This window comes from Oncorhynchus tshawytscha, linkage group LG14 (genome assembly GCF_018296145.1).
Source record: "Oncorhynchus tshawytscha isolate Ot180627B linkage group LG14, Otsh_v2.0, whole genome shotgun sequence".
NCBI lineage: Eukaryota > Metazoa > Chordata > Actinopteri > Salmoniformes > Salmonidae > Oncorhynchus > Oncorhynchus tshawytscha.
Window position 1 is genome coordinate 45,930,744 of NC_056442.1, and position 12,011 is coordinate 45,942,754.

Sequence of the window (12,011 nt, forward strand, 5' to 3'; positions counted from 1 at the left end):
TAAGGTTTGAAAAGGCTTCTGATGTTTCTAATTTCCACAGAAATGTCAGACTTGATTTTCCCATAAGAAAAATGTATCAACCCCTAAAAATTCATATTTCCTGTTGATGCAGGATTATTTTCCTGCCTCAGAAACGGTCTCAAATTAAGATCCTACATCTTTAATCCTATATATTGTTTTACAAGAAATACCAAAACTATATTTTGTCTCCAGGTGTTCCAGAAGAACTACTCCCGTAACAACTTGACGCTGGTCCAAGATCCAGCAACAGCAGCTCTGTTAAACAAGGCCAACGGCGTTCAGTTCAAGACCCTGCGCTGCACGCCGGGAGACCCCTTGAACCTGTACGCCGAAGCGGGGCTGTGCGCCACTGTGATAGGTGGCGGAACTGGGATGCTCGGCCCGCCCCAGGTGCCTGTGAGGCCCATGGCATATACACCCTGTTTCCAAGGCGATCCGCGGTCCACGCTGGAGAAGATGGCGGACGGGAGAGGCGTGGAACACACTGAGATGAGCACCTTCCACCCAGAGTCACCCAGGATTCTGGGAGGCACAGTACGGAGGGGGGTGGTGGTGTGTAGCGTGGCGCCCAACCTGCCACCTGTCTCGCCCTGTCGTTCTGACTGTGACTCCATCCACAAGAGCCCCTGGGATAGCGACGAGGGTCAGTGTGTGTGGGTGGGAGGACATAGTTATGTATTAGTGTGATGTGTTTGAACCTGTTTGTGTGTGGTACAGTCTTTGTTCATACGTGTTTGTGGTGTCTTGTGTTTGTGTGTATTCATGCATACTGTATATTCCGTTTGTGTGATTGAGTATCCCTCCAAGTGATTCTCTTTTCCAGGAACCCTTGAGAGGGAGTGCATTGTTGTTCCATTTCCATATTCATTCATATTCATATTACACAGAACTACACTCAGAGATCCTCACGTTCAGTTTATCAAGACCATCCTAATTATGAGCTGGCTTTGATTCCCAAATCAAAAGTGTGTGTGTGTGTGTGTGTGTGTGTGTGTGTGTGTGTGTGTGTGTGTGTGAGTGCGGGGTACATCTAGCTCTCGATGCCAGCAGTGTTGTCGATGGAGCCAAAGTATGTGTGTGATTTGTGCCACAACAAAGACAGCCCTGGTACAAACGAGCCTGTTCTTCAGTGGCTCCCACATCTCTCAGACGCCCTGAACTTTACCCTCTGACCTCTCCCTGCAGGTAAAATGGTAGATATGGGCGAAGAGATGACCTGTTTCTCAGGGAGCAACAAGGGCAGCAACTCTGAGGTCCAATCACTGAGCTCCTTCCACTCCGACTCCTGCGACGACAACGGTAAGACATGCCCCTCCTTTCTCGTGCCTCTTTACGGCCACACCCATAGCGACAGTGAGGTAGTCTGCCGTCCGGTCCGATAGCAACACTTAACTTAGTCTTGTCTTCCCCTAAGCCCCTATCATTAGCCTTAGGTGTTTGCAGATTCAGAAGTACCAGCTACTGTATTTAAAAGCAATATGGCTGAAGCTCCCTAAAGCACGTCGGATGAGGTCGCGCCATCGCCATATTGCGTCAATAACAGTTCATTTAGATCTGCAAACACCTAAGAGATAGGGAACTAGGTAGGGAAGGAGTCGGGGGGGTGTGATGTTAGGTCATTAAAAGAGAGATGTTGTGATTAACAATAACTAACACCCTCTCTCCAACAGATGCATTTACTCCTGCTGTGTTATGAAAGTGTTTCAGGAAAACAATTTGATATCCAGTGTGTTAGTTTATTTGTCCTCAATGTTATTGTTTGATTTATGTGTTTCATATAATCTGTTCATGTTCATTCTTGGTGTCACGCCTTGGTCTTAGTATTTTGTGTTTTCTTTATTTTTTGGTCAGGCCAGGGTGTGACATGGGTTTATTTTGTGGTGTGTTTTTGTATTGGGGTTTTAGTAGGCATTGGGATTGTGGCTGAGTAGGGTTGTCTAGGAGAGTCTATGGCTGCCTGAGTGGGTTCTCAATCAGAGTCAGGTGATTATCGTTGTCTCTGATTGGGAACCATATTTAGGTAGCCCGGGTTTCACTGTGTGTTTGTGGGTGATTGTTCCTGTATCTGTGTTTGTTGTCACAAGATAGGCTGTATAGGTTTTCACGGTCCGTTTGTTGTTTTGTAGATTTAAGTTATTTCTTGTATCGTTCATTTTTACATTAAAGAACATGAGTAACCACCACGCTGCCTTTTGGTCTGCTTCTCCTTCTACGGAAGAAAGCCGTAACACTTGGAGGTTTTTTTTCTCGTTTTTTAATCCAGTTATTTTAATCCTGTGAATTGTTTTATTTTCCATACCTGTCATGTTGTTTTCATTTGGAAGTGACAGTGTGACAGTGTGTTAGTTGATTTCCATACCTGTCATGTTGTTTTCATTTGGAAGTGACAGTGTGACAGTGTGTTAGTTGATTTCCATACCTGTCATGTTGTTTTCATTTGGAAGTGACAGTGTGACAGTGTGTTAGTTGATTTCCATAGTGTGACAGTGTGTTAGTTGATTTCCATACCCGTCATGTTGTTTTCATTTGGAAGTGACAGTGTGACAGTGTGTTAGTTGATTTCCATACCTGTCATGTTGTTTTCATTTGGAAGTGACAGTGTGACAGTGTGTTAGTTGATTTCCATACCTGTCATGTTGTTTTCATTTGGAAGTGACAGTGTGACAGTGTGTTAGTTGATTTCCATACCTGTCATGTTGTTTTCATTTGGAAGTGACAGTGTGACAGTGTGTTAGTTGATTTCCATACCGGTCAGATTGTTGTTTTCATTTGGAAGTGACAGTGTGACAGTGTGTTAGTTGATTTCCATACCTGTCATGTTGTTTTCATTTGGAAGTGACAGTGTGACAGTGTGTTAGTTGATTTCCATACCGGTCAGGTTGTTGTTTTCATTTGGAAGTGACAGTGTGACAGTGTGTTAGTTGATTTCCATACCTGTCATGTTGTTTTCATTTGGAAGTGACAGTGTGACAGTGTGTTAGTTGATTTCCATACCGGTCAGGTTGTTTTCATTTGGAAGTGACAGTGTGACAGTGTGTTAGTTGATTTCCATACCTGTCATGTTGTTTTCATTTGGAAGTGACAGTGTGACAGTGTGTTAGTTGATTTCCATACCTGTCATGTTGTTTTCATTTGGAAGTGACAGTGTGACAGTGTGTTAGTTGATTTCCATACCTGTCATGTTGTTTTCATTTGGAAGTGACAGTGTGACAGTGTGTTAGTTGATTTCCATACCTGTCATGTTGTTTTCATTTGGAAGTGACAGTGTGACAGTGTGTTAGTTGATTTCCATACCTGTCATGTTGTTTTCATTTGGAAGTGACAGTGTGACAGTGTGTTAGTTGATTTCCATACCTGTCATGTTGTTTTCATTTGGAAGTGACAGTGTGACAGTGTGTTAGTTGATTTCCATACCTGTCATGTTGTTTTCATTTGGAAGTGACAGTGTGACAGTGTGTTAGTTGATTTCCATACCTGTCATGTTGTTTTCATTTGGAAGTGACAGTGTGACAGTGTGTTAGTTGATTTCCATACCTGTCATGTTGTTTTCATTTGGAAGTGACAGTGTGACAGTGTGTTAGTTGATTTCCATACCTGTCATGTTGTTTTCATTTGGAAGTGACAGTGTGACAGTGTGTTAGTTGATTTCCATACCTGTCATGTTGTTTTCATTTGGAAGTGACAGTGTGACAGTGTGTTAGTTGATTTCCATACCTGTCATGTTGTTTTCATTTGGAAGTGACAGTGTGACAGTGTGTTAGTTGATTTCCATACCTGTCATGTTGTTTTCATTTGGAAGTGACAGTGTGACAGTGTGTTAGTTGATTTCCATACCTGTCATGTTGTTTTCATTTGGAAGTGACAGTGTGACAGTGTGTTAGTTGATTTCCATACCTGTCATGTTGTTTTCATTTGGAAGTGACAGTGTGACAGTGTGTTAGTTGATTTCCATACCTGTCATGTTGTTTTCATTTGGAAGTGACAGTGTGACAGTGTGTTAGTTGATTTCCATACCTGTCATGTTGTTTTCATTTGGAAGTGACAGTGTGACAGTGTGTTAGTTGATTTCCATACCTGTCATGTTGTTTTCATTTGGAAGTGACAGTGTGACAGTGTGTTAGTTGATTTCCATACCTGTCATGTTGTTTTCATTTGGAAGTGACAGTGTGACAGTGTGTTAGTTGATTTCCATACCTGTCATGTTGTTTTCATTTGGAAGTGACAGTGTGACAGTGTGTTAGTTGATTTCCATACCTGTCATGTTGTTTTCATTTGGAAGTGACAGTGTGACAGTGTGTTAGTTGATTTCCATACCTGTCATGTTGTTTTCATTTGGAAGTGACAGTGTGACAGTGTGTTAGTTGATTTCCATACCTGTCATGTTGTTTTCATTTGGAAGTGACAGTGTGACAGTGTGTTAGTTGATTTCCATACCTGTCATGTTGTTTTCATTTGGAAGTGACAGTGTGACAGTGTGTTAGTTGATTTCCATACCTGTCATGTTGTTTTCATTTGGAGTGACAGTGTGACAGTGTGTTAGTTGATTTCCATACCTGTCATGTTGTTTTCATTTGGAAGTGACAGTGTGACAGTGTGTTAGTTGATTTCCATACCTGTCATGTTGTTTTCATTTGGAAGTGACAGTGTGACAGTGTGTTAGTTGATTTCCATACCTGTCATGTTGTTTTCATTTGGAAGTGACAGTGTGACAGTGTGTTAGTTGATTTCCATACCTGTCATGTTGTTTTCATTTGGAAGTGACAGTGTGACAGTGTGTTAGTTGATTTCCATACCTGTCATGTTGTTTTCATTTGGAAGTGACAGTGTGACAGTGTGTTAGTTGATTTCCATACCTGTCATGTTGTTTTCATTTGGAAGTGACAGTGTGACAGTGTGTTAGTTGATTTCCATACCTGTCATGTTGTTTTCATTTGGAAGTGACAGTGTGACAGTGTGTTAGTTGATTTCCATACCTGTCATGTTGTTTTCATTTGGAAGTGACAGTGTGACAGTGTGTTAGTTGATTTCCATACCTGTCATGTTGTTTTCATTTGGAAGTGACAGTGTGACAGTGTGTTAGTTGATTTCCATACCTGTCATGTTGTTTTCATTTGGAAGTGACAGTGTGACAGTGTGTTAGTTGATTTCCATACCTGTCATGTTGTTTTCATTTGGAAGTGACAGTGTGACAGTGTGTTAGTTGATTTCCATACCTGTCATGTTGTTTTCATTTGGAAGTGACAGTGTGACAGTGTGTTAGTTGATTTCCATACCTGTCATGTTGTTTTCATTTGGAAGTGACAGTGTGACAGTGTGTTAGTTGATTTCCATACCTGTCATGTTGTTTTCATTTGGAAGTGACAGTGTGACAGTGTGTTAGTTGATTTCCATACCTGTCATGTTGTTTTCATTTGGAAGTGACAGTGTGACAGTGTGTTAGTTGATTTCCATACCTGTCATGTTGTTTTCATTTGTGACAGTGACAGTGTGACTGTCATGTTGTTTTCATTTGTGTTGACAGTTGATTTCCATACCTGTCATGTTGTTTTCATTTGGAAGTGACAGTGTGACAGTCATGTTGTTTTCATTTGTTAGTTGATTTCCATACCTGTCATGTTGTTTTCATTTGGAAGTGACAGTGTGACAGTGTGTTAGTTGATTTCCATACCTGTCATGTTGTTTTCATTTGGAAGTGACAGTGTGACAGTGTGTTAGTTGATTTCCATACCTGTCATGTTGTTTTCATTTGGAAGTGACAGTGTGACAGTGTGTTAGTTGATTTCCATACCTGTCATGTTGTTTTCATTTGGAAGTGACAGTGTGACAGTGTGTTAGTTGATTTCCATACCTGTCATGTTGTTTTCATTTGGAAGTGACAGTGTGACAGTGTGTTAGTTGATTTCCATACCTGTCATGTTGTTTTCATTTGGAAGTGACAGTGTGACAGTGTGTTAGTTGATTTCCATACCTGTCATGTTGTTTTCATTTGGAAGTGACAGTGTGACAGTGTGTTAGTTGATTTCCATACCTGTCATGTTGTTTTCATTTGGAAGTGACAGTGTGACAGTGTGTTAGTTGATTTCCATACCGGTCATGTTGTTTTCATTTGGAAGTGACAGTGTGACAGTGTGTTAGTTGATTTCATACCTGTCATGTTGTTTTCATTTGGAAGTGACAGTGTGACAGTGTGTTAGTTGATTTCCATACCTGTCATGTTGTTTTCATTTGGAAGTGACAGTGTGACAGTGTGTTAGTTGATTTCCATACCTGTCAGATTGTTGTTTTCATTTGGAAGTGACAGTGTGACAGTGTGTTAGTTGATTTCCATACCGGTCAGATTGTTGTTTTCATTTGGAAGTGACAGTGTGACAGTGTGTTAGTTGATTTCCATACCGGTCAGATTGTTTTCAATTGGAAGTGACAGTGTGACAGTGTGTTAGTTGATTTCCATACCGGTCAGATTGTTGTTTTCATTTGGGTGTGACAGTGTGCACACAGACAGACATCTGACATAAGAGGAATAACACTGTGCTTCCATCCACACAGCTATGTTGTGTTTGTTAACTTGTCATTGTTTCATCATCACGCATTCAAGCACATGTTGTTCTTTCCCATGTCTTTCAATGGTTGTAGTCGTTGATATTGCAGTTCCAATTGTTGGCAGAAGCCAGTTTAGGTTTTAGGTGGTTGTTTATGTGTTGTGTTATATTGTGTTGTCTGTGTTTTTGTTATTGTTATGGAACTTGTGCTTTGTTTTTGTGGCGTTTTGGTATTGGGGAAAAAGTCAGTAGTTATTTTTACTTAGAGTTAGCCTATAAAGGGTTGTTTCTTGATTCACATGGATCACTCAGGTCATTCTGCAAAAATCACTGACATCCACATGTGAATCTATATAATCATAGTGTGTTGCTACTATGTACAAGACTACATAGCTGAAATGCAATGCTGACATATCAACATTGATGCTTCATTCATTCATAATTAATGGAAACTCTTCACTGTCAGGATGATCACATTTCACATAATATCCTACTCTGATATTAGCCAATCAGGCCACAGAACAATCTGAATCAGTTCGGCTGACCGCTCCAGTAGATGTGATGTCATTATAATGTTCATTTCTCCATTTGGTTTTTATTTTTCTATTTATCTGATTTTCATTGAATGTCTTCAGAACATAATTTAACAGTCTAGCTCTCGTCTCTCTGAGCACAGCCCTACCTCATGTATACATGTGTAAATTGGAGTGTGTGTTGGTACAAGTGTGTGTGTGTGTGTGTGTGTACTGAGGATACTCTCCAATACCGGGATGAGCAAATGCACATGGATTCTGTTTTAGTCCCCTCCTACACATTTAGAAAAAAAGGTTCCAAAATAGTTATTTGGCGGTCCCCATAGGATAACCTTTTTTGGTTCCAGTTAGAAAGAACCCTTTTGGTTCCAGGTAGAACCCTTTACACAGAGGGTTCTACATGGAACCCGAAAGGGTTCTTTCTACCTGGAACCAAAAAGGGTTCTCCTATGGGGTCAACCGAAAACTTATTTTAGGTACTAGATAGCAAAACATTTTCTAAGAGTGTAGGTCTTCTAAGTCTGGTTCCATATGTAGCTTTGGATCAGACACCTCCCATGCTACACGTCTCTAGTGTTGATCCCATCTTCAGCCAATAGTAGCTCTGCTCCCTGGCAGCCCGTTGTCAACTTCCTGTGTCTCAAACCGTGTCTCCTCCCTCTGCTTCTCTTCAACAAGCCTCCATAGTGACCGTCATTCGACTGGTCAATGATGCAGTCGACACTATTGAAAACGAAGGTACCATGTCTCATCCATCCTTCTCTTTCTCTCTATCCTTCTGACCCTCTCTTTACTTCTCCCTGCACTTCTCTCTCTCTATGAGATGCCATGGCAATGCTCTCCATGACAATACTCTGACAGTGCTGTGGTTTGAAAATCATGTACTTCAGGCATGATGTAAAATACATGGCTTGCATGTAATGTAAACTCAAAGTACACACATACTGTAGGCTTTATTTTCAGTACACATCAAATACCTAGCTTCCATGGAACCCATATGTTGAAGTTGTCAAGCCTCACACACACACACACACACACACACACACACACACACCAGGGGTTCATGGGGGAGGGGGTGTCTGACCAAAAGGAAGTGGTGTAAGTCCCCAATTGTCATACTTGGTTAAAAGTAAAGATACCTTAATAGAAAATCACTCAAGTAAAAGTAAAGGTCACCCAGTAAAATACTACTTGAGTAAAAGTTTTAAAGTATTTGGTTTTAAATATACTTAAGTATCAAAAGTAAAAGTATAAATCATTTAAAATTGCTTATATTAAGCAAACCTGACAGCACAATGTTCTTTTTTAAAATATTTTTATTTCAAGATAGCCAGGGGCACACTACAACACGCAGACATTTACAAGCAAAGCATTTGTGTTTAGTGAGTCCGTCGGATCAGAGGCAGTAGAAATCACCAGGGATATTCTCTTAATAAGTGTGTGAATTGGACCAGGGAAAGGGAAAATGTATGGAGTAAAAGGTACATTATTTTCTTTAGAAATGTAGTTGTAATGATGTGCGCTGAGAGTCGGGAATCAAGTTCAGAGAGTGAGTGTTTTAATAAATAAACACAACATAATACAAAATAACAAACACGAACAATACACAGAACTGACACAGGAACAGAAACAGTAACGCCTGGGGATGGAACCAAAGGGAATGACATATATAGGGAAGGTAATCAGGGAAGTGATGGAGCCCAGGTGAGTCTGATGAAGCACAGGTGCGCGTAACGATGGTGACAGGTGTGCGCCCTAACGAGCAGCCTGGTGACCTAGAGGCCGGAGAGGGATCATGCGTGACAGTAGTGAAGTAAAGGTAGTGAAAAAATATAAGTAGTAAAGTACTGACATAGTACACATACATAAATACACTGACATAGTACACATACATAAATACACATATTACACATATATAAATACACTAACATATTACACATACATAAATACACTAACATAGTACACATACATAAATACACATATTACACATATATAAATACACTAACATATTACACATATATAAATACACTGACATTGTACACATACATAAATACACTGACATAGTACACTGACATAAATACACATATTACACATATATAAATACACATATTACACATATATAAATACACTAACATATTACACATACATAAATACACTAACATAGTACACATACATAAATACACATATTACACATATATAAATACACTAACATATTACACATACATAAATACACTAACATATTACACATACATAAATAAACTGACATAGTACACATACATAAATACACATATTACACATATATAAATACACTGACATATTACACATATATAAATACACTGACATATTACACATACATAAATACACATATTACACATATATAAATACACTAACATATTACACATATATAAATACACTAACATATTACACATACATAAATACACTGACATATTACACATACATAAATACACTGACATAGTACACATATATAAATACACATATTACACATACATAAATACATTGACATAGTACACATACATAAATACATTGACATAGTACACATACATAAATACACTGACATTGTACACATACATAAATACACTGACATAGTACATATATAAATACATAAATACACATATAAATACACATATATAAATACACTGACATATTACACATACATAAATACACTGACATATTACACATACATAAATACACATGTACACATATTACATATACATAACATATAAATACACTGATATTGTACACATACATAAATACACTGACATAGTACACTGACATAAATACACATATTACACATATATAAATACACTAACATATTACACATATATAAATAAACTGACATATTACACATATATAAATACACTGACATATTACACATATATAAATACACTGACATATTACACATACATAAATACACTGACATATTACACATACATAAATAAATAAACTGACATAGTACACATAAATAAATACACATATTACACATATATAAATACATAAATATATAAATACACTGACATATTACACATAAATACACTGACACATAAATAAATGACATATTACACATACATAAATACACTGACATATTACACATATATAAATACACTGACATGACATATAAATACACATACATATATAAATACACTGACATATTACACATAAATAAATAAAACTGACATATTACACATATATAAATACACTGACATATTACACATATATAAATACACTGACATATTACACATACATAAATACACTGACATATTACACATATATAAATACACTGACATATTACACATACATAAATAACTGACATATTACACATACATAAATACACTGACATATATAAATACACTGACATAGTACATATAAATACACTGACATATTACACATATATAAATACACTGACATATTACTTACATAAATACATAAATACACTGACATAAATTGACATATTACACTTACATAAATACACTGACATATTACACATAAATACACTGACATATTACACATACATAAATACACTGACATATTACACATACATAAATACATACAATACACATACATAAATACACTTACATATTACACATACATACATAAATACACTGACATATACACATACATAAATACATGACATATTACACATACATAAATACATATTACACATATAACATATAAATACACATAACATATAAATACATAAATAACATATTACATACATAAATACACTAAATTACACATACATAAATACACTGACATATTACACATACATAAACTGACATATTACACATAAATAAATACACTGACATATACACATACATAAACAACTGACATATTACACATACATAAATATATATATAAATAAACTGACATATTACACATACATAAATACACTGACATATTACACATATATAAATACACTGACATATTACACATACATAAATACACTGACATAGTACACATACATAAATACACTAACTTATTACACATACATAAGTATATGGACACATTAACGATACATAAATAGATTGATATATTAAACATTCGGGTGGATGGGAGTCTCAGATGGTCCGATCCTAAGCCTCGCAAACACCTGTCTGGCACCTCTTACACAAACACACACACGCTAACACTCTAAAGCTCTCTCTTCTCCTGTTCTCCCACCTGACAGTGTCAGTCATGGATCAAGGTCAGAGCTACAACAGAGGTGACCCCCCTTTCATCTCACATCAAGTACACTGACATAAATACACATATTACACATATATAAATACACTAACATATTACACATATATAAATAAACTGACATATTACACATATATAAATACACTGACATATTACACATACATAAATAAACTAACATATTACACATACATAAATACACTGACATATTACACATACATAAATACACTGACATATTACACATATATAAATACACTAACATATTACACATATATAAATACACTAACATATTACACATACATAAATACACTGACATATTACACATACATAAATACACATATTACACATATATAAATAAACTGACATAGTACACATACATAAATACACTGACATTGTACACATACATAAATACACTGACATAGTACACTGACATAAATACACATATTACACATATATAAATACACTAACATATTACACATACATAAATACACTGACATATTACACATACATAAATACACTGACATATTACACATATATAAATACACTAACATATTACACATATATAAATACACTAACATATTACACATACATAAATACACTGACATATTACACATACATAAATACACTGACATATTACACATATATAAATACACTGACATAGTACACATATATAAATACACTAACATATTACACATACATAAATACACTGACATTGTACACA

General features: G+C 36.7%; 1 protein-coding gene across 3 annotated transcripts in view; it reads left to right on the top strand.

Annotated features, from left to right (window-relative positions):
• fat3a (FAT atypical cadherin 3a) overlaps nucleotides 1-12,011 on the top strand; it is a 372,460-nt gene that overhangs the window by 351,499 nt on the left and 8,950 nt on the right. Inside the window, exons 27-30 of one of the 3 annotated variants that reach the window (XM_042297587.1) lie at nucleotides 214-664; nucleotides 1,207-1,320; nucleotides 7,772-7,831; nucleotides 11,280-11,315. In XM_042297587.1, the coding sequence (XP_042153521.1) occupies nucleotides 214-664; nucleotides 1,207-1,320; nucleotides 7,772-7,831; nucleotides 11,280-11,315 (661 nt within the window). The remainder of the gene's footprint in view (nucleotides 1-213; nucleotides 665-1,206; nucleotides 1,321-7,771; nucleotides 7,832-11,279; nucleotides 11,316-12,011) is intronic. The other 2 variants (XM_042297588.1, XM_042297589.1) reach the window with 2 other exon arrangements.